This window comes from Amblyomma mixtum, chromosome 1 (genome assembly GCF_055824585.1).
Source record: "Amblyomma mixtum isolate Tamu chromosome 1, ASM5582458v1, whole genome shotgun sequence".
In the NCBI taxonomy this organism is placed as follows: domain Eukaryota; kingdom Metazoa; phylum Arthropoda; class Arachnida; order Ixodida; family Ixodidae; genus Amblyomma; species Amblyomma mixtum.
Window position 1 is genome coordinate 155,259,735 of NC_143012.1, and position 26,377 is coordinate 155,286,111.

Here is a 26,377-nt window from a genome sequence, read left to right on the forward strand (position 1 = left end):
AGAGAGAACATCTTGCAAAGCCTCTTGGTTTTAGTTCTATACAATATCTTTTTCACAGTGTTGCTGACAGAGGGCAGGGAGGTTAACCAAAAGGGTGTACCGGTTGGCTACCCTGCACTGGGAGAAAGCAATGAGGGGATGTAGAAGGGAAGAGAGGGATTGAGGAACTTGACATCAGGTAAATGACAGACGTGCTGCAGTGTTACAATCTGTCGCACAAGCACGACGTATTCTGGTAACAAAGCGGCTTTGCATGCCTTGGAAAGTTTCCTATTGCTGTGGCCACCAGTCCACGGATCCAAACACGACGCATTCACGCTGGAAACCTCCAATCATCTCCCCATAGCCCTGTGTCACAGGCAGGGCTGTGGCCATGGCAGTGCTGAAGGAGTGCTAAAGCAACACTGCGCTATAGATGGCAAAGCAAAGCTGCTGCATGTTGCAGTAGATAAGGTGGATGAAAAATGGACACATCAGATTCTTTCTGGAACGATGAAGCTGGAGGAGCCATTGTGTCCGCTACTGCCGAGCTACAAGGACTAGACCGAGCGTGTCTGGTACAGTCAAGCTGGAATGAAATGCAAACAGCCCCTGTGAACAAAACGAATATTTTACCTTTGTACTTTCAGCTGCAGTCTACAACTAGCCTGATTCATGTGCCTGAGTAAAAGGTCTACTAGAAGTATACATTCATTAACCAGTTGTAAATTAATATCTCACTGCAAAGTAGAAAAGTACAGCATATGCGTGTTCACGTTTCGGTCTGACCTGACTGCACTTGCAACACATTTCATGCTATATAAGCAGCACATGCATAGTGCTTATAAGTGACTTCAGCATTGTGGTAACTTTCAGGCCTTGGCCTTGTGCTCAATTGGCCATAGGCTCAGGAAGTTGGGGGTGCTGAATTCCTACAAGACCCAGCCTAAGGCATCGACAACATATTCCCCACTACTCTACGACACTCAGACGTGTGTACAATTTCTTGAATTACGGTGTGCCTCACAGCAACTTCGGGTTGTAAATTCAGTGTTTTAGAATTAGGTACTTGGAATACTGTCCACCTAGATCATCGTCCCTTTCCTGAAAGATTGTCGTGTTGGCACTGTATGCACTGGACATTTTACATTTGCAGATCTTGTTGTCTGCCCTCAAGAAGTCCATTTCTTCTTAGCTGTTGTAAGTTCTTCCTGTTCCTATGTTGCACTATTATTTTATCTCGCAGTAGTTCCACACGGATGGACCTTGCTGACAACTACTTCTGATATCAAATTTTTGCAAGAGCTGTTACAAGCTTATTTAAAGGAATTCCATGTAAAGCAATGTTTTTTTTTTTCTTTTCGGCGAAGTGAACATCTGCATCCTATCATGGTTCACTTTTGGCAAGATTGTAATATAAGTGCACTTGCAATGGGACGCATTGCTAGAATTTTAACAAAGCCATCGTGCTATGATGGACAGTCAGGCTGTGTTCTAAATGAACACAAGACACAAATGCAACAGCAGCATTCACATAATACTGTTAAACATTGTTGTGTAAGCTAGAGGCACTGTCATTTAAAATATTGTAAATCTGCAAAGCTATCAGTGGGTGGCTGAACAAACAACACAGCAGTATTCACGTTATGTGAAAAACTTCGAAATTTCTTTCAAAAGCCATCATCGAATCACAATCGCTGTAAACTTACGGGTTGAGATTATTGCACTAAATCAATTTTATGAGAATTTAATGCCCGAACAGCTCATGGATAATAGAGCATAAAGCTACCACTACCAAAAATTGTTTCACATCCTGATATTACACATATGTTCTGTTTTATTCTGTTCTGGAATTTTTAAAATCAGTTCGATTTTCTCATTTTATTCCCTTGACTGTAATTATCTCATGCCTGTTACTAGTTTGTACATATGTGGTATTTAGTGGCTCTAACATATATAATTGATCATGTATTATGATCTGCATCACCAAAAGATATTTCAGTAGTAGGAACTCCCAGGCCATATATGACATGAGCCAGCATGTATCATACGATTGTCATGGTAGCTTATAGAGTGGAACGTTTTTATGAGCACTGGCACTCACACCCCAGCAGGTCCATTATAGTCAAAGTTCGAAATTTTACACATGCTGTTGTTGCAAAGTGCTGGTTTGCATCGTCTTATCTAGACCACGGAGAGTTGTGGCATGTTCCTACACACTTGAAACTTCACGACTGTGCGAATGGATTTCACGTTTACCACTTGGGCCTCAGAGAATGGCATAAAAATTCTGCACAGGACGTAAAGTTTTTGCAAGAGCTTATCAAGCTGCAGTGAATTAACTTGAGTGAATAATTTAAGAAATTGAGCTCGCTCTACATTTCTTACTTCTCATTTAATCACTTAGAGAGAAAAAGAAAATTAAACAACTTGGCACAAATTGTTGTCAATGAGTTGATATTGATTTTATTTAAAATGTGTTTAACAACTGGACAACAAACACTACTTGGACTAGAAAACTTGGGCATACAAGCTCCAACCGCTGAACATTTTTTTTTACACTACTCGCATCAATGATGCTCAGCAGCATTTAGCAGATACATTGTTGAAGCGTGCAATGGTATTTTAGACTGTGAAACTTGGCTTGAACGTGGCTGCCCACTCAACACAGTAGTTCGCCCACTCAACACAGTAGTTCGTTGGCACCTTGTTATGTCAGCAGCAAGCCTATCAAGGGCCAAGAGTGCTGTCGCCACCTAAAAGTGAGCCCGTAAACATGAACTAATGTAAGTTCACATGTGGCTGGAAACATTAGTTAGTTTTTACCACTCTGACTTGTATGGTGTACCTCTTTAGAGCACCAGCATGAAGACACCAAAAAGAGGGCTGGTAATGCTGCCACTACTGGCTTCTTCCTTTGTGACTCAAGAATTCCACACACTTGGACGCCAGTGGACCACATTTGTTCTTTAGGTGTGTAGGAAATGTACAGTATTATTCGTCAAAAGTATGAGACACAAGTAATAAAAATATTTTGTGCTCCCATATCAAACAAGATCATATCTAAGCATCGGCACTTCTCTGTAATCCATATCCAATATAGGCTCGCAAACGTTTTCTGATGTTACTTTGACTTCTATGGCAGGCTTTCTATTGCTGTGCCCACACCCTAATGCGGAAGCAGCTAGAGACTGTTTTCAGCCATTCACAGTATGAACAGTTGCATAACCTCAGGTAAGAGCCAGAGCACGGTTTTGCCTCCACAGGGATGCAAGTTCTGCTAGAAATGATAGTAGATCAGTCAATAAATTACGCAGTTAGCATTCCCAACTTGGCAAGAGCGTGATGAACTGATCTGGAGATACCCCTCCCCTGCTGAAATGTCGCCAGACAGCATGGATGCTAGCTCTGAAGAGTTGGAGACAGCCTTGCAGCCTGGACAGCACGGTAGCCACTCTGTTTCACGAAACAAAACTGCTTGACCTGCTTTGGAATAGATGCCATGTACTTTGTCCTGGTGTCCACAGCGGTTAACTGTTTTGGATATGGTTCTCTCCATGGCATCTTTGTAGGCGTGCCTGCATTCCAAGGTGCAGCCAATCCCGAGGTCAGAGTTGTTGCTTGGAAGAGCACGGACTCCCGATGCACACTTGTCCAAAGTGAATGCACTGCAGTCAGATGCAACACGTGGAACTCAGAGGGCAATGAAAGCACACTGCATCCTGCGAATGCCACCTATGCTTCAAACTGCTGCAGCCCACAGATGCCTTGCAGCATTCAGGCCTCGCTCCAATCGGGAAAGCCATATGCCCATATACGGAAAGGCAGGCAGCAGAGGGGTATCCTAGGTGCTTGTTTGTTGCTGTTAGCAAACCCGGACAATGTGCACTGGACACCCACAGGGCAACAGGGTACACACTATGCCAGAAAATATGTCCTCTACGCATGCATTCAAGGTGTGCAGCTTGAGGGGAGTCAACAACTATAGGTCTCTGCAGCTGACTGGCACCAACGCCCTGCAGTACTCGGGTTTGCGCACAAGCTACGCGGTCTGCCCCTCGGCAGCTGCGGGCCGGGCCACCTGTCGGGGCCACCATCCGGGCTTGACGACGCTCAATGGCACGTCGTCCACCCGCAGCGCGTCGCCCGCGGCCAGGGCCTCTTGGACGCGCAGAAGCGCCAGCCCCAGCGTGCCGCGGTGCGCTCGCAGCTTTCCCAGCACGGCGCCGGCCGCGTCGCGCACCGGAGCGTCCGGCGGCAGCGGCGCTCCTGGCTCGCGCAGCATCACCACGGGCATGAGCCGCTTGCGCACCACGCCCGTGTGGTGCGTGCGCGCCGTCAGCTCCTGGCCCACGTAGCAGCCCTTGTGGAAGCTCACGCCGCCCAGGTAGTCGGCGTTGCACTCCAGGGGAAAGCAGGCGGCCGGGGGCAGCTCGCGCAGCCCCTCGCCCACGCCGAACCGCAGCCGCAGCCGCGCGTAGCTCGACCCGTCATCGCCGCCGGCGCGCGCCAGGGTCGGGTTGACCGCCGCCAGGTCCTCGCCCGCGTCGGCCAGCACGCGCCAGCCCAGAAGCCCCAGCCTCGGGTCGCGCACCACGCAGCGGCCCTTGGCCACGTCCGGCGCGCACGCGTCGTCGGCGGGCGCAGCTTCGTCCACGGCGCCGCAGAAGGGCCGGAAGGCGACCCACACGTCCAGGTCGTCGCACGGCGCGATCTCGACGGGCTTGCGCAGCCGGTAGAGCTGCAGCAGCCGCAGCAGACCCTGGCGAGCGTCGGCATCGCACTCGACCAGCACCTCGTCCTCGGCGGCCGGCCGGTAGACGAGCAGGTCGTAGAGGACGCGGCCCACGCTGTTCAGCATGAGCGCGTACATGCAGCGGCGAGACTTGCCGGCGGCCGCCCCGTCGGCGCTCAAGTGCTGCGTGTCGTTAGTGACCAGGCCCTGAAGGAAGGAGAGGCTCTCGGCGCCGCGTAGCCGCACCAACTTGCGCGAGCTGACCAGTGGCTCACACACGATGGGCCTCCCGTGGCAGCTCTTGCTGCACAGGTGCCGCCGCGCCAACGTCGAGGCGCCGGACGGGCGGGCACGTGGGAGCCTCGAAGCGAGCAATGGGACGAAAGTTTGCATCTTCTAAATTCGCACGGGTTCGACACTGGCACCCGCTACTGCATTTTGAGTGACACACTGTTTAGTGCATCTGCACACTGCTTACACCATGTCGGCTGCTAGCAGACGTTTTTGGCTACAAACATTGCTATTTTCGGCTCGTTTGTTAGTGCGAAGCAACGACTATGAACGAACATAAATACATTCTATGCCTCGTTGCACGAGAATTATAAAAAAATAGTCAAATAAATTGTTTGGAAGACACAAAAGCGAACTAGTTTGGTAAAAAATTATTAACGTAGTAAACGTAACTGTACTTTAGCGGAATATGAAATATGACAATGGGACAGTAACTATGGTAACTAATATGTCGGCGCCCACGCGAGCTTTCTTGCGTCGTGCGCGTAGTGTTTGTCGATGTGTGTGTCGCTTCTGAGGCCTTCGATTTCTTAGCTCCGAAGAAGTCGAGTGCTAAAATGTCGGACGAGCAAGGTGAGTTGCTGGACGATTACTTCAGTGACACAGAGTTACCTTTACGATTTCAGATGTGCTTGGAGGGGAATGCGTTGAACGGAAACTTTCAGTCTACCGACCGAGAAATCGTCGAGACCTGTCGTTTCCATCGACGTGCGCCGTTGTAACGCGCTTGAATTCAGTAGCCGTTACGAACTTGGTTTGCATCGCGTAACGGGCTTGAGCATGTCCTTCGGGCACTGCCTGGCGGTGCGCTCGGTGACTGCGATGCTCGGCAGACCGTACGTCATCGTGCGCGTCCTTTTAGCGTTCTCTTCCTCCTGATGTCCTGGTCGGTTCTGTCGTACAAAATCAGTCATAATGTGTTCACTTTCAGACGGTGATCACGGAATCCCTTTTAGTCTTGGTGTCATAAGTTTGAATCGAGTGACTGGGGCAAAAAAAAAAAAAAATACGTTACATTTTTAAATGCAATCTTCTCGGCTATAAGTGCTTATTTTGCTGCCGGACAAATCTCCATAGCCACAAAAAGCCATGGAGTTGATTTTGACTGAGAAAATGAAATGCGTGGAGTTATCATCAGTGTCACACGGATGACAAATGCGATTCATACGTCAGAGAATGAGTTAGCATTGTCAGGGTACCCGAGCATGTCGTGTACTACATGTTCTGTACACGCTAAACGCCCTGGAGCCTGCGCACTTGGCAGTGGAGGTCCCTGTTCTCCTCTCCGCTTGCGTGCCCACTCACTGTCATCCTCTCCACTTTTCCACCCCTCCATTCTCCTCCTTTCCGCATATCGCCCTCTGCACCTGCCTCCCCCTCATTACACTTCGACTGTTTTTTCGTCCTCTCGACATTCCACTCTGGCTGAAGCCGCTAAGACGAATGACCAATTTTGCCGAGATGGCATTTCTAATGCTGACGCACTAAAAGTGAACGGCAGACTAGGCAGTGATCTGCTGGATCATGGGCAGACAAAACTGACCTGCTTCTTGTAATACCAAATCAAGTGACTGTCAGGTGCATGCTGCAAAGAACCAGGCAGGCTGTTGTTGGTTTCAGTCCGGTGCAAATGGGTGGCTACGATTAGCAGTCATTGAGGGAACATAGTGTCCTAATGCAGGTTTAAGCAGGACTGTCCGTGGACTTAAAGTGACATTAATTGCTGTGGAGTCATCCCACATGTGCGCTCAGTGTGATCCATGCCCACGATATTGTGCTATGATTGGGGGTACGCAGTGTTTTAATTTAGTGTGCCCATGCTTTTGTGGTGAGCATGGGCCGCTACTGTGCAACCTGGGTATCTGGCTTCACATGTGGCATGAGTTGACTATGGTGGCGATTAATCTTTCCCAACTCTGTCTATATATTTGTGTGTTTTTTTCAATAAACCCAGTTGTTAGTCAGCGCCTGTTTGTCTTTACCCCTCAGTTTCCACATCCCGTCTTTGTTGCGCTGTTTCAAAAATGAATACGTACCAACTTGCCCAAATTTCTGCTTTACGCAACCTCAAGAGTTGAAGTATGCCATCGAACAACGACTGTTGCATTGTGTACCCAAAGGGTTCACAAATAGGCCGTTGCGAGTTGCGGGTTGCGAGTTGCAAAACTACTCTTGAAGGTTTTATAGGGCACTGGCCTCCCACGGCAGTGGTAACAGAAACTCTTCCGTTTTATTGAGGGACACAAATGGAGCGATTGTCGACATGCAGAATATGGGGCTTAAACCATTGCCTGCACATTTAACAGCGCCACCACCACCATTGTGCGTTTCTGCTGGGTAGGTGGCAACAGCAATGAAGCTTTAAAGCTAGTGCAGCATGGAAAGGGATCGCAGTACTTTGAAAGCCTCCCTGGTGAGTCTAAGCTATGCTTTGGGCACCTGGTGCTTCTGTACAGTCGGCTGCAAATGTTCATGGAATACGCTATCACATATAGGTCCCCTTGTATCCTCTTTGCTGGGCCTAGTACTGAGAAGTGCATTATTTTTGTACAGACACCAAGTTTTATGGTTTATGCTCTGGTGGCACAAAGACTCTGCATTCTTTACACTCTAGGAGTGGGCTGTGCCATCTAGCATGCTAGGGAAATGGAAAGCCCTGGAGGAAAAGCAATGGTAGCTTTGATAAAAGGTGTTCCTTGGACCTTAATGCTCAGCAGATGGCCTTGGTCCTACGGAGCAATCATTGTTCATCATGTTACATTTCCTCTAACGGGTACGATGCACTAATACACTTGCAGGTGGCACGAGCAGTGGGCCCTCGGGCGAAAGTGCCTGGGCCATGCGGCTGCCAGCGTTCACCAAGGAGGACAATCCGCATGGCGTGCTGTGTGAGAGCTCCTTTGCCACCCTCTTCCCCAAGTACAGGGAGAAGTACCTGCGCGAGTGCTGGCCCCTCGTCAAGAAGACCCTGGCAGAACACGTGAGTGGGACCTGTGAGAAAAGGAACTCTCTCTTGCCAAAGAGGAGAGAGAAAGAGAATGAACATCATGTAAAAGGACACTGGAGCGGATTGTGGGTGGGGTTCTCACCCCAGGACTCCAGTAGGTTCTGCTGACGCTGTGGCGATGGCGACTAGCGCCTCCGAGTCTTCCAGGGTGTCGCTGGCCAGCGTCACCTCCCACTGCTCCAACACCGTGTTTGGCAGCTTTAAGTGGTTGAGTTTAGCTGTGCATGTCCATGCAATGTGTGTAAATGTAGGAATACCACCACACCAGGGACATGTGCCTGCGTATAATGTTGGGCGAATGTGGTGTAGTTGATGGAGATTGAGGAAAGTGAGTGTTTAAATGCGTCTTAGGTGGTAGGGTCCTCCGGGGAAAGTTGCTTACGTGGTGGGGGTTAGAGACGCGTGTTTAGGCGGTGGGTCTCTAGGCGGGTTGAAAAATGGGTGGAGGGGGAGGTAGAGGGTAGAGTCAGATTCTGTCGGGAGTTGTTGGTACCTAGGGGTTGCATTGCGCACACTCCAGGCTTCTATCACGGTCTGTATCTTCTGGCCGGTGGGATGGCGACATGCCACCCTCGCCCCCTTGGCGGCGGGGGCCAAAGCGTGTCGTCACTGGCAGTAGATTGCCTCTCATATTGGGGGCGAGAGTAGGTTGCAGCTGAGTGCAGCTGACCTACTGGAGCTGTGTGCTCAATAAATATGCAGAAAAGTAAAAAAAAAAGTAAAACGGGAATGTTGCACTCATCCCTTTGAATCTGTTCTGTAACTTTCCACATGCTTGGCAGTCTCATATTGGACAGTCTAATGAGCTGAGAAATTGGCTTCAGGCTGAGCGCATGGTAGTTTTGCTGCAGCACTGGCTGTCATTGCAGACATTGAGACATGAGCATATGTGCTTCACTAATGGCACGTATGACATGTGGCTCGTTCTTATGGACAAACGTTTGCTTAAGCACGAGAGCTGCATCACGCCCTTCTTTTTAGCAGTGCTGTATGATAGTTGTTTTTGCTGAGTGCGCCTTGAGTGCACTCAGTTATTGCTCCACTGTGCTGCACTAGCAGAGCATGAATTGGGCAAACAGGACAGAGCTCAGTTTTGGCGCTGGCCAGCCCATTTCTGTTGGGCAACAGCAGTTAAAGGTCTGGCAACCAGCAGTGGAACATGAAAGAGTAGTGGCAGGGCACGACCAGTTTTACCTTCCTCTAGATTCCTGCATATGTTTTGCATAAGCAGGAATCTTGTGCCATGAAAGTAAAGCTGCATGGTACATGCATGCACTGGCTTATTGGATGTGGTCAGGAGGCTTAGTCAGCACCTTGCACTTGCAAAAGTTCAGAACATGGTGGTAAGATTAGGAGGCCTTGCACAACGTATGCCTTCTAGGGCTTTCTCTTGGGGAGTACACGGTGAAAGCGAGCTATGTGTGCTGGACTCTGTTGCGCATTTCTGAGTCATAGGGCATCAACTTCTGTCATGCAAGAAGCAACCTCACATCCGCCTGCCACAAGTGAAACCATTTGTCGGAGAATGGGCAGCATTCTGTGTGAAAGAGGCTTGTTTAAGATGATTTGAACTCTCTGCAAGCTAGCTGCAGAATACTGCAGTTGCATATAAGAATGATGGCCGTGTCCTGTCACCATTTTTTTTTTATATCAGCCGTTGATTAGTTCTTGAGCCAAAAACACTGAGAACACATGGGTGTGCAAGATCCAAAGCTTCCAGCTTTGCACGTCACGCTTGTGTCACAGTTCAGTGGCCAGGGCACTTTTTCTCTGATTTTAAGACTAGCTTTCACTGCCCTTGTTAGTTACTACATATGTAGATGTATGTGTGCCTGCTTTTGAAGATGCCTGTGCACTTCCAAGCAGCTAACAATTTTGGAACCGAGGCAGTTTTGAAGGGTTCTGGTGGAATTTTTCTCAGGGGCACTACCGTTGTTACTTGGTGCTTTCCAGCGCCACTGCACCTTGTGTCTAGCTCACACAACTACTTGCTAAAGAATCGTTCAGATTTGCATTTCCTTGGTGTCCAAAATGACTATCTTCTTCTAGTGTTTAAAGGCCATAATTTTTCATTACACTGTTGGAAGTTCACTGTTGTAGCATCTACATTTGCTGCAATGGCTGTGGTGTGCAGCTGCTGAGCATGAATTCATGGATTTTATTGCAGCTGTGGCAGCCAAACCCAACTGCAGCGGCTGCATCTTGATGGCGGCAGTTTGTGTGTGCCCATGTTGTGGGATTTTGGTGCAAGTGTTAAAGAATAACTGCAACTAATCTGGAGCACTCGACTATCGTGTACCTCACAGCACACAGTGTAGCATTTTAGCGTAAAGATTATTACATATTTGCACCAAGCTCCCGTTTTCTCAAAGAGTTTGTCCCAGTAATTTGGTTTTGAAATTTCAAAGCTTGCTAAGGTTCAGAGGACTTTGGAAGGGTAGGCGAATCGATTGGTGCCTGACACAGTATTTGTTGCTATGGCACTTGCAGTTGTTTGAGGCTCTGTGACGAGTTTGTCCCCCGAACGTGTTGCAGGGCGTCACTGCTGAGCTGGATGTCATTGAGGGCAGCATGACGGTGACGACAACACGCAAGATGTGGGACCCATACATCATCCTCAAGGCACGCGACATGATAAAGCTGCTGTCACGCAGCGTCCCCTATGAGCAGGTGAGCACATGGGCAGTGGCCATGAAATCCAAATATTATATGAATGAAGATGTAAAAGGCTATCTGAACACATAAGAAAAAAAGTAAAGCTTGGCATAAGTGTGGTGGATTAAGAGCATTTACCTGATGAAAGCATCTCTGCAGCAGTCCACGCTGATCAGTTATCTTTGTCGCTTTAATTCTACTGCATGTTAATATTACAAAAAAAGAGCCCTTCGCATTATGCGACAGTAAACCCAGAGAAAGATCCGCTGTGTTATTCCTCAGCCTAGAGATTATGACATTCATGATTATGTGGGCTTACAAGCTTGCTTACCTAATTGTAAGCATACTGAATCAGCATAGCATAACATTACCATCGTCTGTTTTTTGTGTATCCATTTCATTTTTCAAGAAATGATTTCATCTCCCGGTTTTGCATTCCAATGACCAGCTGTACTTACAGTAAAAACTATTACTGTGCTGCTGTCATAATTTGGAACATGCTACTTTTAAGCTTAAAGTTGGGCCCTTTTCGTAGTTAAACATGTGAAAAACTTGTGTCATTGTGGGCAATACACATTACAGCTATATACTGATGCCTTTTTCTATGCATGCTATCTTTACTTCTCTGTATGCATGTGCATTAAAGGGACCATGAAAAGAATTAAAAGACGCTTGTAAATGTTAGAAGTTATGCTCAGAAGCACTGACACCAAGTATGAGTCTTCGGAACTGAGCCGGCAATTTATTATGGCTTTTTAAAAATCGCGTTTTTTAAAATTCGCGGGCCGATTGGTGTCTTCGTAGGGAGCGATTTTGAAACCAAAACCGGGAAAACAGACGTCACTAGTCCCATGACGTCGGTAGGCCACCACACGCTGTCATTCGCTCGAGCCGCGGCAGCTACGACGTCATGGGCACACTTCCGGTAGCGGTGAAAATCGTCTGCTCGAGGCGCCGCGCGACCCCCTCGGGCAAGCGCGGGCCAGGGCATTGCTTTCACGCATATGTTTCCAATTTACCTCTGCCGCCTCTTTCTGCCGGGAGTTCGGGAGCAAAGAAAGCGCCGAGACCGGAGAGACGCTGCCGACGCACGCTGCTCCTCGGGAGTGCGACAACCGGAAGCCGTAAACCGAACGTCAGCGAATGACGTATTCATGGGCGGAGCCCAGTCCCGGAGCTGTTTTCTTTATTTTTTCTTGGTGCTCCGCGCGTATGAGTTGAGGGGGGAGAGGAGGAGCGTGACTTTTAATCGTCTATAACTTCGTTGTTATTCATGCTAGCTCGAAAATTCTTTCGCTGGGGTGACGAGTGATGGATTGCCTATCTTTACGTAATCTCAATTAATTTGTTTCATAGTCCCTTTAATGTGGCATAATTTCTGTCACAAGTGAAACTATTTATATTATTTTGAGTTGTGTGTGTAATTTTTCTACTGTATTCACTGCATGGGCCCAAGTCTAGCCAAGAAGGCTAAAGGCCGAGATGATTCATGTCTGTCTTTTCTTATGCTAGACGGAAATAAAATTTTAACAGGAATTGGTTTGATTTGACTCGGCATTCATTTCATCCTTTGACTGCCACATTTCAATGGAGGCGAAATGCAAAAGGTGCCTGTATGCTGTGCTACTTCGGAGCACATTAAAGAACCCCAGCTGGTCAAGTTAACCCGCAGCTGTCCTTGACGGTGTCCCTCATAGCCCATCTGTCGCTTCAAGATGCTAAACCCTGGAATTTCCGTCATGTTTCCCATGTCTCCGCCTCCATGGCAGGCCATCCGAGTGCTGGAGGATGACGTGGGCTGTGACATAGTGAAGATCGGCCGGCTGGTGCGCAACCGGGAGCGCTTCGTCAAGCGACGCCAACGGCTGGTTGGACCCGATGGGACCACACTCAAGGTGCGGGCTGCTGGCCCTTTCGAGGTTCATGGGGAGGATTCTGCAGAAGGGGAAGCAGTCAGATGGGAAATGTGTCACATATAGGAGACTCTCTAAGGGAGGCTTGTGCAGTGGTGCCACCTGGTGGCATTGAATGCAAACTTCCTGTGTTGTACTTTTTTTGCAAGAGTGGCAGTGAAACACACTTCAGGTACATATTCTAAATGTGTGCATGTGCCCAAAGATGTTTGTGGAATTCTTTGCAATAAGTGTAGCACTGTACACCCGCCGCCAAAAGTAAACGGAAGGTGACTTTGTCAAAAAAATTTAATTTCTTTAAATCTAAAGCATAATGGTCCATGTTTGTCCACCTGGAAGAAGATGGATGTGCAGCGTTATTCATGTGCACTGATGCCTGTCAGCAGGTGACTGACGGGTAGCATCGTGTGGTGGTATGCTTTCTGCATTCCCACCTGTGCAGGCCATCGAGTTGCTCACCAACTGCTACGTCCTGGTGCAAGGGAACACAGTCGCCGCTCTCGGCCCCTACAAGGGGCTGCAGCATGTGAGTTGCCCCCTTCCCCTCTCTCTCTCTCTTCCGTGCTCAGGGGTGAAACGTGACCAGAAAAACTGCTCTGGTTGCTTAACACGCCACAGTTAACCAATGTAAATATAGAGCAGAGGCAGCTGGTTGATACCTGTGGTGTTCCAAGAACCGGTTAGTGTTCACTAGTACAATGCATGTGTCTGGCACTGTCTGTTTCTACAAAAAAGGGGAGAGTGGTAGGCTGTGTTGGTCAGTATGAACCAGAACGGGCAAGTTTATTGCTTTCCTTGTGACATCAATGTCTGTGCTTCGAAATACAGTAAAACCTCGATAATTTGAACTCTGTTAATTTGGAATCCCGGATAATTCTTAGAATTTCTGCGGTCCTGTATTTTCTATTTCAAATTTGTCCGAATAATTCTAAGTGGCGACTTGCACCTGTCCAGTTAATTTGAAGATCTGGGGTGCTTCTGGGAATCCCCGATCCCAATTTCGCCGCAAACCGATGAAGTGATGACCTCTCGCAGCTACGAGTTTGTGCCACAAAGTGATGCCAATGCTTGATATGCAAAGTGCCCCAGCCCCATTACTTCCAGCGCAAGAACCAGTCTATGGTATGGGTTGCGGACCGCCGAAATGCTTGCCTGTGCCCGAGGGTGCTTGACTGCACCCAACGCCGGCTTGCGCCGTTTCTCTGTGTGGTATGTTGGGGTTACAGGGTTAGGTTACTGGCGTCTCTGATTACTTTAGTACCGTTGCATGCAAGTTGGCCTTTCTTCGGAAGAACAACCATGTGATATTGGGGGTCGGCCTGAGGTAGGTTTGGATGAGTAGCAGATAGTACGCGCCTCGTGCCGGTGTCTGTTTACAGCAGAACGTATGGGGCTCTGGGCACCGAAAAATGGCGTTAATTCGTAAGCAAATTGGTTTCGCTAAAGAAAATTTGAACTGTGCACCATTTACCTGGTTCGTTCGCGCTGGTGGTCACTTCCTCAGACGAGCGATCAGTTGTTCAAGAGTGAACTTTCAGTAATCTCCCAGGCGTGCATAGTGCCAGAATCTGAAACTACCGAACTGTTGGCAGTTTGACTTGCCACAAACTCAGTCGGGCCACACGCAATTGTGGAAGACAGGTTGGAGTGCCGTTTTTTTTTTTGCTCTTGGTCTCCATTGGCTTTAGTCAGCTGTCCGTGTGATCACACAGTTAAGTGATTATTGCTTTGAGTTGCGCACGCTGCGATTCCATCCTGCGGGGAACTATAAAACAAATATTGGTGCGGCAGGTGGCAAATGGTAATTAACGCCGACAAAACTAAACACCTCAAGTTTACTTCCGTTGCCAACATGAGCCCTAATGCCTACTCAGTTAATAATACTACCATTGAAACTGCAGCGTCGGTAAAATACCTCGGAGTAAATTTTAACTCTAATTTATCCTGGAGCACTCATATTGAACAAATCACTAACAAAGCCTTAAAAAAACTTGGTCTTCTTAAACGCCGACTGCACCAAGCCAACCAGGACACAAAACTACACGCATTCAACATGCTGATCAGGCCTGCGATAGAATACGCGTCGGTGATCTGGAACCCTCATCACGTCTATCTCATCAACATGTTGGAATCTATTCAAAACAAAGCTGCTCGTTTCATCCTTTCCCGTTACTCTCGGTATCATAGTGTAACAGCACTGAAACTATCGCTCCATCTCTCGCCTCTGGTCATGCGCAGAAAATTCAGCCGTTTATCCTTTTTCCATACTATCTACCACAGCAACACACCATTTTCAAGCTCTCATCTTCTCCCGGCACCGCACACATCGGCTCGTGTAGATCACATGCAGAAGATTAAACCTATTTTCGCTCGGACAGAACGATACAAATACTCACCATTGGTCTTGTCTATCGAAGAGTGGAATTCGCTTCCTTCTAGCATTGCGACTATCGCTGAAACATCCTCATTTCAAACAGCTCTTTGGTCCTATTTAGAAAATTCTAACATATGTTGATGTGCGTTCTTTTTTTGTTTTTTTTTTGTTTTGTTTTTTCTTGGTTGCTCTAGTGTGTGTGTGTGCTGGCCGTAACGTTCCGCAAAATGTTAGATGCTGTGTTTAGCAACTTTCGAAGCCGGGATTTTTCTTGTTTTTTTTTGCGCGGTTTGCTACATGTGAATTTTTTTTCAAATACCTCATTTTTTGTTCCTCTTATTAACTTGTACCTGCCTTCTTAACTTGTTTACTTCTGTTTTCAGCCGTTTGTATTCTGTGTTTTATATCTGTTGTTTTCTTTCATGAATCCCCCCCTATGTAATGCCCGCATTGGGCCTTTAGGGTATTGAAATAAATAAATAAATAAATAAATAAAAAAGTGTGGTGGTGGGACAATGCGGGAGGGAGGGGAGGGGGGTGCCTGCATCAACTTGTGAGTGAAAGTCTTTCTTTTCTCATGAATGGCGTGGACAGAAGTTGTAGACAGAGGCTGTTCACAAAAGTGCCCACATGAACTGTCAGTCATGAGTTGTACGGTAATAATAAGAAAAGAAAATGGGGTCTAGGTGGGAATCGAACCCAGGCCGTCAGTGTGTGAGACTCTGCCAGTCTGCCATGACACTTCGACATTTGAAGATGAATAAAGGCGTGTGTCTAGTGAATGCAAAAATATTAAAAGCATATCTTCTAGAAATGTATTAAGGCCTACATGAGTAATTATGAGCATGTTAATTACAGATGTCGCAATCAAGCGAGTACCGTGTTTCCTCCATTTCCGGTAAATTTCTGCCGTGCTTGGCATGTAGTAGAAGCGCCATCATGGGGCACCCCCTGAATACCCCCCTCGCAATGTACGGTGCTGGCCCAGCAGATGGCGCAGGTGGCGGAGAGCACACACCTTTCGCATTTCTGCACGTAAGGAGACTTAAGCAGGATATGGTAACCGCAAAGTTTGGCGAGTACATGTAGTATGTTCCTGCAACCTAATTTTTGCTTGGGTGCCATTTATATTTCTGTGGTCGGTTAATGCGAAAACCCGGTTAATACATATATTTTTCATGGTCCCATTGACTTTGAATTAACGAGGTTTTACTGTAGTGAAGAGCTGGATGATTCGAGGCACACAGCACGCTTTGAGAAGCAGTACCTAAGCATTAACACTACATTCCTTCCATGGAATGGCATTGTGCACAGTGTGCACTGGGTAGGGTCTTTGCAGTAGTGCAGATAAATTACTAGGGATTAAGAGTTACGCAATCAGCTTGGAAGTCATGCATTTACTTTTTAATTTGGCTGCTTTATTTGCTGCATCCCTCTCAAGACGGGTGGTACTGCACTGCTTTTGCCTCAGTTGTGGCTCAGAGTGTTGGCCCTTGTGTTGGAGTGCACGAGAGCGTCCGTGGGTGAGGCGTACGTTTCCGTTCTTTTCGAGTGTGAGACCCAGTGATGGGTCACTTTTGATTACTGTTCAAAAGCGTTCAGTTAGCGTTCTGTGGTGCTCCCCCATCTCAGTGTAGTCTGACCTATGTTTGCATTTTTTGATGTGACCAAGCACTGATAGGATGAACTTCTCTCACGTGCAGGCATGTAAGAAATAAAAAAGAAAAATTGGGGTCGAAATGACTGTGCTGATGAAACGTGAGTGCATGTATTCCAAATGGGTCTTACAGCACAACAAAACTGAGATGTGAGGGATAGATGTGGTACGGTTCCTCCAGTGGCATGTTCTGTTACCTTTGCTGTGTGGGGGCTGTGGTGTGATTTCATAGCTGGCACTTTTCTTAGTTGCCACTGGGAAATGTGGAAGGAACGTGAGCAGTGTGCAGCTTGCCTTGTAGATATGCTGCCACTCTTCAACCATTCTGAAAGCTATCTTGTCGTGTTTTTCCTCCTGCACATTACAAAAATGCAGCTCAGTGTGGAGCCTCATTGGTGCTGCGTTGGTGCTCTTTCTTGGCACACGTACACTTATGCTTGATTGAGAATGGCTGCAGTGTTTCTTGTCGAAGGTACAAAACCGATTTGCTACTTCTCGAGGTGACACGGTGAGCGCTGCGTTGAGCAGAGTTGCCACCAGTGAAGTGTGAATGCTTCCGCTCAGCATCCTTTCTTCTTTGCCTCTGCATTTTCGCACTGTCTCAAGTGCATTGAGCACCTCTGTGGATATGTGGCAGTGTTACAGCACTACACCCTTATTAGCTAAGGTGCGCAAGAGAGTCTGTGCTAGGTGCTGGTGCCAACTTTTTCTTGGAAAAATGCGCAGTGCGAAATTCGGTTTTGCTCAGGGAGATGGTGGGCAGGTAAGAGGCAGTGAAGAGTGTTTGCTGGGTTGTCCACATAGTGATGGGATTTCAGGATTACCTATCGAAAGCGCAGTCAGTGGGATAGCTGTTATGTCAGGTTGAAAATACGCAGGGAGGTGGAATGTAAGGGATGTGCCACTTGAAGTAATAGTTATTTTCTGAACAAGCGGTTGGATAAAATAGGCATCTCTTGCATGTAGCCTCTGTGAAGAGAACTCATCTTGTCTCGCATATCATTTATGCCTCAGTACCGTAGGTTGCCATTTTCTCTTTTGAAGTAGGCCTGATGCCTTTCACTGTTAGTCTTGAAGTAATCCTTGCCCATGAAGCTGTTTCTGAAGATGTATATTGCTCTTGTGTGGTTGAAGAGAAGTAATTTTCACCTCGGATAACGCATGCAGGACAGTCATGTCAAAACAAGCTTGTCATGATTCTCATGCATAACATTTGCTCAAAGACATTGCTATTTGTCTTGTACCCATGGCTGCTTTACTTTATCGTAACCCAGCCTGACCTGGATGTAGGTTGAACCCCTTCACCCCCTATTTTGAACTCATGAATTTATTCTAGGGGATTGATGTTGTACAAACTTTGTTGAGGTTGTTGAATGGCAGCACCATCAATGTTGGCACCGGTGTAGTATGTCGTAGACCAAAAACTTCCAGGTTCATGAGCTGCCCCATGAGAATCTTATTGAAGGGTGCCTTGCTTTAATAGAGATGGAAAGTGGGGGGGGGGAAGAGTGTACAGTCATTGCTGGGTATATAAGGCATGGGTTTTTTTGTATCCTACGTACATGCACCCTGTGATCGTTCTGCCTGCACTGGTGTCTCTGGCAGGTCCGCAAGATAGTGGAGGACACCATGAAGAACATCCACCCGGTCTACAACATCAAGGTGTGTGTGTGTGTGTGGCTCTTTCAAGCCTTGTTTCTGCGGGTACTATGTGGGGAACACGTGGGTAGCCTCAGATGAAGTGCTGGGAGCCTGCTTGATGCATTAATCATCCCTGTCGTGGGCAAGAGCCTGAGCAGAGGTGATAACACTATGCGTTCTGTGAAGTCTCATATATTTGTGGAGCTTGTGCTAAGCAAGACACCCTTCTACGTTTCATCAGAGGCAGGGAAACTGCCCTACACATTTATGCAGAAGTGTGGGCTGTGTGCATCGAGAACAACCACACAACCACTCTGTTCCTCTCAGTCTCGATGCAGAACTCATTTCAGGGGATAATCCAAAGACTGCAGGCATGCAGGCTCACTTGGAAAGTTGCATTGCCTCTATCTATTTCACAAGCCTTGCTAGCACTAAGACTAAGGAAGGCGAAATTAAATACGACTATTTCCAAAATGAGTTCTTAAATTCAACTTTACAGGACAGTGCATTGAGACTGCATGGTATCAGTTCTTTCCGAACGGCTTAAATTGGGCTCTCACCTCTATATAACAAAGAAACATCAAAAAGATTAATGTGAACATCAGACATGATTCAGGTTTGACTGCTCTTATTTATAATGAATTGGTTTGTTCATAGAAGGTTGTGGCCAAGTATTACACCAGGGTGGCCAAATCCTGTTCTGGTGAGGAAGTGCGTTGTCGGTTCTGGTCACCGAGATCAGGCCGCACTCCAAGCCTGGTTATGCAAGTACATCGACACGCGGAGTTTTTTTTTTCCCTTTAATCCGGTGGAGAATTGTGTGGCACCGGGATTCGAACCCCGGTCCTCTTGCACGCGAGGCGGATGCTCTACCTCTACGCCATCGCTGCCTAATTAATTCGAGAGACATGGGAGAGGCCTTTGCCCTGCAGTGGGTGTAGTCAGGCTGATGACGATGATTTATAATGAAAGAAAGGGCTGAACCAAGACACAGGTGTGCTGGTCGCAGAGCTTGACATGAGGGCCGCAGTAAGTGGGCTTTGTCCTTAGTGCCTAAACCTGTATTTTTTATTTGTTTCACCATGAGCACCTATTGCAGAGATCTCTCCTAAACCATGTGAGTGCTTATCTCACGCTACGGTGCTCTTGGTGGCAGCATTTACCTGGTTGGTTCGCATCAGAAAAAAAGTATATTCGTTGACTAAGGAAGCGTAGGGGTGAGCCTGAGCTGTAGCGAAAGGGCCGGACACCCGCACCTTGTTGTCCAGTGCAGAGAGGTTTTGCCAGAGTCTTTCTCCTCCTCCTCTGCCAGGCGCTCATGATCAAGCGGGAGCTGGCCAAGGACCCTCAGCTGCGCCACGAGAACTGGGACCGCTTCCTGCCCCACTTCAAGGCCCAGACCCTGTCCAAGCGCAAGAAGCCCAAGAAGCAGCGCACCAAGGGCGAGTACACCCCCTTCCCCCCGCCACAGCCCGAGAGCAAGGCGAGTATCTGCGGTCCAACATGGACACATCGTAATCATGCTGAACAGCAATTGAGTGTGTGTTATACCTGGCGCCCCTTACTAGAGAAAGTATCTGTGAACCTTTGCCAGGAAAACAATAATTAGACGGATATCCGTAGTACTCTGTATTGTTGAAATGGTATGCATTGATTTACTTGGTTCACTCTGTGGTCTTGGTTTTCTCTTCTGCATAAATTGGTATGCTGCCATGGTGTCAAACAGAAAGACGTGCCTCCATTTGCTGAGGAAACATTTAGTATTTGGGCTGTTGGGAAGACAGCAGCAGCAGCGTCACCGTTGGTAGCATCAGCTGTATCAGATGTCGCTAGAATGCTGTACTAGAAAAACATTGTTACAAATAGCAGCATTTTGTGACAGCATCCCAAAACCTTACTCATTTAGTGTTGTTTTTTTCTGCTGATATTTTCTTTCTCAGGTAACATCTTTCACTGGAACCTTGTTGCTGACCCCTGTACTTGTCTGTCATGTGCTCCCTTGCGGTAGAAACCACTTAGCTTCTCTGTTTAGCTGACTTCCTTGGTTTGTAATGGCTGCAGAAGGTTGGCATAACCGAAAATCCTTGAGAAAGCAGCTCATCTTAAGCGAATCTTGTGGCATTGTTTTGACAGCAAAAGATTAGCTCCCTTGGTCTTTACTATTTGTCACATCTGACATCACAACTTAGTCTAGTTGTTTCCTGACAAAAACCTGCTGTCTCCCACAATGGTTTGGTTTACAGAACACAAGCTTGCAGGATTCGATTTAAGAGTGCAGCTCTTAAGCGCCCGTTTGTGGGCTGAGCGTCGGCGTTGCCCTCGTAACCACCAGAGCGAATGAAGAGCACAGCGAAGAGGACGAACTTGGAAAGCATAGTGGAGGATGAAAGGACGGCAGATAGCGAAGAGAGCTCGAGAAAGAAAGCGAAGGATGAGAGTATGGCAAAAGTATGAGAAGGAAAGCTGAGGAGGATGCCATGGAGGGAATAGGGGAAAGTACAAGAAGAAACGTGAAGGACGAGGGTACGGCAAGAGTGGTGGAATCTGTCATGATGGTGTGAAATGCTCTGTCCGAGCAGATGCGTGATACCGAGGAAAAGTGCTGCCGCCATTCGGCCCTGCGTGTTCTGTGTGCGATCGCCTATGGTGCAAATACCTCAGCAGCTGTGCTCACATTTTGCATTAATGAGTTTCATAATCGCTGCCAAGTTTTCTCTTCCAGCTAGTATATCCAAAGCCAATAATGAGAGCGCAGTACCTTTACTTTGTCTTGTGCCAAAATGCAATGCAAATCGCTCTGCATGGCCACCGTTCAGGTCATGTTTGACATCACAGCAGCTTCACATCCTATCTATGTGTTGTCTGTGCTGTGCAGGTAAGCTGAAGACGCTTCATAGTTTTTGCTGTGAGTAGTGCAACCTCAACTCCGTGCTCATTAATTTCTGTCTGCACAAGTCAACCTATTGCCGTGTCTTGCCAGATTTGCAGTGCCTTGTGACAGGTCTTGTTAACAGCACTCAGTTGTGTACTGAAGATTCACTGTTTGAGAATCTGAATGTCTTGCAGGAAGTGGGTGCAGAGCGTTGTACAAAGTTGAATTGGAGGTCTTTGTTTCATCATTGTTGCAAGTTATTGGCCGGGGCCTCACTCCGTCTCCCGTCTTGTGCAGATGGACAAGGAGCTGGCCTCGGGCGAGTACTTCCTCAAGGAGCATGAGCGCAAGGCCAAGAGGGCCCAGGAGAAGCAGCAGGCGAAGGCGGAGGCCGAGGTGAAGAGGCAGGAGCGCCGAAACAAGTCCTTCCAGCCGCCCGAGGAGCCCAAGTTTGTGCCCAAGAAGCAGCAGCAGCCGGGTGCCCAGAAAGGTGCGTACATACCCCTGACCCCCCCCTTCACCATTACTTTGTTGTGAGCTGTGAGTGGTGCACAGATTGTGTCAGGTAGGGTAACGTGCAGCACAGTTGTCACTTGTAGCAAAATGGGCCTGCTTAGTGAAGGTGCTAGGCTAAATCTAGGCTAAATCTAAACCCTTTGCTTTATGGTTTTATATATATTTTTTGTGACCAGAGGGGCAAAATTAAGACCTTACTGCATTGAAATATTGGTATAAATTGTGTTATCCACTAGACTGCGGTGTAATTCAGGGTAGGCGGAGCGTAGGTGCCCCCTCCAGTGTTATTGAATTCCTCAAACATGCTGTTAAAACTCTATAGTACTATCCCTTGTGTTTCTTTTTTTCCTGTTTCCAGTAGGCTTTACTCGCTTTTACTATCGTCTGCATTCAAAGCACAGGAGTAGCCATTATATGGCTGTCTTTCAGTCCTTTCTTCCTGTAATTTTTTTCTTGCATGTTCTTCCTTGCTTTTTCTCTCGCTAGCCTCACCAGCCTCAGTGCTTCTTGGGGTTGCTTTGTGAGCCATGGCAGAGGCGGTGGTGACTGCGATCGTTGTCATACAGTGGTGACCTGTGTGTTCTTTTATTGTCCTGTAACTTGAGATGCTTGACATAGTGCTCAGAGGAGTGTGAGTTTGAATTTTTACCGTCAATATTATCTGGGCCCGTAGGTGCGAAAATGTGTTTTTGTGCTCCTTTTGTTTGCAAATCAACTAGTTGAGTTGTGAATTTTAGTTTGTAAACGCCTCATTTAAACAAACATATGATCATGTAGTGGTTCAATGCAAGGGAATTTTGAAACAATAATTTGTCTGGGAATCTGACTGGGAACATTATATACTCTGCTGGGGTGAAAATATCTTTGGAGTGGCATTCGCTGTGCCGGGATTCAAATGCATTGTGGAGCAGCACTCTTCCTATGGTGTTCTCGCAATCAGTTTTGGTGCTTTCGGAAGCCTTAATTCCATTGCCTTAATTCACCACTGCCTGGTGGTTGCACTGTTCTTATGAGCTCTCTTGCTACTGTGTGTTTCACTATTCTGACATTTGGTGCCGTGTAGCGTGGTTAGTGACCCCACACTTTGTCTGTCTCTGGTGCAGCAAAACCTGTGGACATTGAGGCATTGAAAAAGAAGGTGAAGGCATCAGCAAAGGTACGGAGTTTCCTTGTCATCGTCTGTGCTAAGCGTGGTGTGTTTTAGCTGTTGTTAGTAGGCCTACGGGGGGGTTATTTGGCTCAAGGGCTTATTTCCTGAGGACAAATATCGGTGGAAGCGTTTGCGTCATGCACTGGGATGTCATTGAAATGCACCCATTAATGCAATGAGCTTTTCAAGTCATAACTGCGTGAGGGGCCTTCTCTAGAAACAGGGGACGTTTGTCCTGGGGGCTGGAACAGTGAGGAACACATGGTGTGGCAGTGGGTGCCATCAGGGTGTGTGCCGTTTGTGGTCACTTACTTGAGATGGGTTTGGGAGTGCACTCGTGTTGTGGAGGGGTACAGAGACATGGGAGAGGCCTTTGCCCTGCAGTGGGCATAGTCAGGCTGATGATGATGATGATGATGACAGGTGCAGGCCAGCTGTGGATGTACCGTGCACCTCCGAACCATCTGCAAATTTACATTGGCCGCTGGCTTTGGCAGTAGATGGTGGTGGTAAATGGTATACTCTCTGCCTGGGGTTCTGAAACTGGGTTCTCCACGCATCTAAATCTAGATGGATGCCTCAACGCCCGCCTTTCCTTTACCCACTTTCATCGTCATCATCATCATTTACCCACTTTATTTTGGGATTAATCATACTATGCATGCTTATAGCAGGCTCTCTCACTGTACAGCTGATGATTACTGTATTTACTTGCGCAATTTGTGCACTTTTTTTCCTGAAATTGAAGATTCAACTTCTTGAATAAACAGCGCGAACGAAGACGAGCACAAAAGACAAGAAAACGGACAACACTTTTGTCTTTTGTGCTTGTCTTCGTTCGCGCTGTTTATTCAAGATGCTTAACCAACTAGCCTGCCAAAACGTATTAAAGATTCAAAGAAGGAGTGCGCAAATTCTGCGGAGATTTCACGAACATGTCCTAAAAAACTCTTCGAGGGTCATAACGCGGAACGTACATGATGTATTGCCGCATATAAGTCGACCTCGCAACTCGCACCCCTCGTTTGCCAAAAAGAAAGAACAGTTCACTCCAAATATAAGTCAATGCATACACCCCGCTGATGCCCACGTTGTGTAGTTCCTTGCATGATGGCATGACAGCACGTGTGCAGCTCAAAGCAATGAACGTGGAATGACACAGTCACAAAGCCAGCAGTCAGGGGCAAGTGGAGATACAAGGCGATGAAATGGCACCCTCGCATACGGCTGGGCTGAGTATAGCAGCAAACAGAACAGCCAACTGTTCGGTAGTGTAGGGTTCTGACACGGCACACGCTTCGGAGGTTACCAGAAGTTTGCTCTTGCAGTCGTTCATACAGGAAAGCGACCACCAGCGTGAGCGAACTGGGTAAACAGTGTGCAGCTGACTTTTTCTTACCAGAAGCAATTTCAAAACGAATTGAGCACTTTTTTTGACACCGCTCACTCACCTTTCGCAACCACATGTGGCGATGCGGACGTGCCAATCTTCCCAAGCCTGCCCTGCTTGCACCCGCGTGCATGCTGGTGTTATTGCGCAGCTGAGAGCGCAAAATATGCGAGTAAAAGGTTTTTTTTTTTTTTAAATCCATTTAAAAGTTAGGGGCGCGTAAATTTTGCTCATATGCAAATCACAACAGTAAATACAATATTTGAATTTGGGCATTTTCTGAGGCGGCATGTGTATGCATGCTGCTTTTTACATCTGTGTTTGGCAGGCAAACGGAAGCCTAGAGGTGTGGGGTTTCTCAGCACCTCTTGGAAGCGATTGAGGTTCCTCAAAGCTAAATAGAGTTAGAACCCTTGCATTAGGTTGAAATTGTCTATTGATATAGCATTGCATACTGTCAAAGACTAAGCTCATTGTTTGATACCTCTTGTTCCATTTCTTCCTTCAGTGTCTTCAATTTTATGCCCTTGTGTGTACAGTTGTGCTGCTCTCTTTTACTTTTGGCAAGTTTTCTTGATGAAACTACTGTTGTCCTGTATATCCTGGCTGTGTGCCCATGTACTTTCTCTTCGTTTGCTAGGATGAACTCTCACCAACTGGCCCTACTTGCGACGTTCATCACTTGCAACATGCAAGATATGGTCGGGGCTTCTTTCACGAAGCAATGGAAGCCAATTGACAGCGAAAAGTTGGGCATCCAGCTGGCATTCAAAAGGCAGTTTCTGTAGTACGTACGACAGTGCATTTGATTGGCGTAAAGTGGAGACTGCAGTTCAGCTGCTGCCACTGCGTTGCTGGTGATATTTAGTGTGACTGCATACATCCAGGCATTCTTGCGTGACGTCTCTGGTGTTACTTGCAAATGATACGATTTGTTTGTGTGAAGGGATCTTCCACTGCATCAGTTTGTGTGTGTCCTCGAGTATAGTGACAGCTAATGAAATCGTTTAATTCTTTGCAGAAGAAGCCAGAAAAGAAAGTCCAGTGGCAGAGCTAAGCGGCAGTGGATGCAGCTCTGCTTCTTCAGTGCAACTGTGTTGATGAACTCTTCTTCACGAAGCCTACTCTGGTGGTGAACTGGTGCGGACAATGGCAGTGGTGTACTACTATAAGTGCTTGCATCAAGTGCTGGCTGTGTGTTCTCCTGCACCTTGTGGTCGACGCGAAGCTCACTTAATAAAGTGGTGTGGACACATTGCTGGTGGAGGCTGGTGCTAAGGTGGTAGAAACACACCCCAGAATACGTTTTTGTAAATGCACAGACACATTGTTGCAAGAGCATACGTCCACCGAAAGCAGATGCTACATGTGTAGCAAACATTGAGTTGCGTAACTGCACAGAAATGAATGCTGTTGCTGGAACTGTTCCTCCCCACTATTTTCACGAAACGTGCATAAATGGAACAAGCAGTACCTACCCATGCTATTTGCTGGTAATTAAAGAATACCGTATGTACTCATCTAGGGGCTGCACATTTTTTTTTTCCACTGTTTTGACGGGGCGAGCCCCTTACACAGGACCGGCATTTCTCTGTTAAATTTTTGTGACTACATTCGAGTCCCAACTATGCGGCTCTCTTTTGTGCTGCGACACACATTTTTATGAGGAATTAGCGCAGTCCTGGCGAATCCTTCGTTGAAAATGTGAATGATATTGTCATGCTGTAGTGACGGAAGTCCAGCGGTCAGGAAGACAGCAACAAGACTTGCAAACGAAGGTCTTTATTTGGGCTGACTTGCACCCGCTAAAGAACTGAATCACTCGGCGGCGGCGTAAGCAACAAACGTGCTCGTCAGTCGTTGAACTACGAATGCCTGCCGCTCGCGGCATCGCTCAATTTAAAGCCGGCAAGGAAACTTCGAGATAACAGGTCAAGATCATCTACAGTAATCTGGAAAAACGTAGATGCAGCTCTTCATGGTCGTGATCAATCGAGATTAGTCCGGTCGCTTCTCGTGTCACGAACAAAACTGACAACACCCCTTTCCTGCGGCCTTGAGCGCGAGCGAACGGACACTACAATGATACGTGGCGTTACTTCCCTCGCAAAGAAGCGTCGCCTCGATGCTTCAAAAATGAAAATAAACACAGAGAATGCAAACTTCTAGTCCTTCAGCATTCATAATATGGTTTAAG

At 47.3% G+C, this 26,377-nt stretch overlaps 2 protein-coding genes across 3 annotated transcripts; one reads left to right on the plus strand and one right to left on the minus strand.

The window, feature by feature from the left end:
• Window positions 1-2,428: 2,428 nt before the first annotated feature.
• Window positions 2,429-5,208, minus strand: LOC149369438 (iron-sulfur cluster assembly factor IBA57, mitochondrial). The gene has a single exon (XM_089558521.1). It carries the CDS (start codon window positions 5,105-5,107, stop codon window positions 4,022-4,024), a length of 1,086 nt encoding a protein of 361 aa, XP_089414647.1. The 5' UTR covers window positions 5,108-5,208; the 3' UTR covers window positions 2,429-4,021.
• Window positions 5,209-5,424: 216 nt separating this feature from the next.
• dbe (KRR1 small subunit processome component homolog dbe) lies at window positions 5,425-25,438 on the plus strand. Of its 2 annotated transcripts, XM_089558532.1 has the most exons (11): window positions 5,425-5,578; window positions 7,804-7,985; window positions 10,548-10,682; window positions 12,437-12,562; window positions 13,023-13,106; window positions 18,217-18,273; window positions 19,565-19,735; window positions 21,422-21,614; window positions 22,744-22,796; window positions 24,821-24,967; window positions 25,202-25,438. In XM_089558532.1, the coding sequence occupies exons 1-10, from the start codon at window positions 5,563-5,565 to the stop codon at window positions 24,917-24,919; spliced, it is 1,116 nt and encodes a 371-aa protein (XP_089414658.1). In that variant the 5' UTR covers window positions 5,425-5,562; the 3' UTR covers window positions 24,920-24,967; window positions 25,202-25,438. The 2 variants fall into 2 exon arrangements, with proteins under 2 accessions (XP_089414658.1, XP_089414668.1); XM_089558542.1 differs by lacking the exon at window positions 24,821-24,967.
• The last annotated feature ends 939 nt before the right edge of the window (window positions 25,439-26,377 follow it).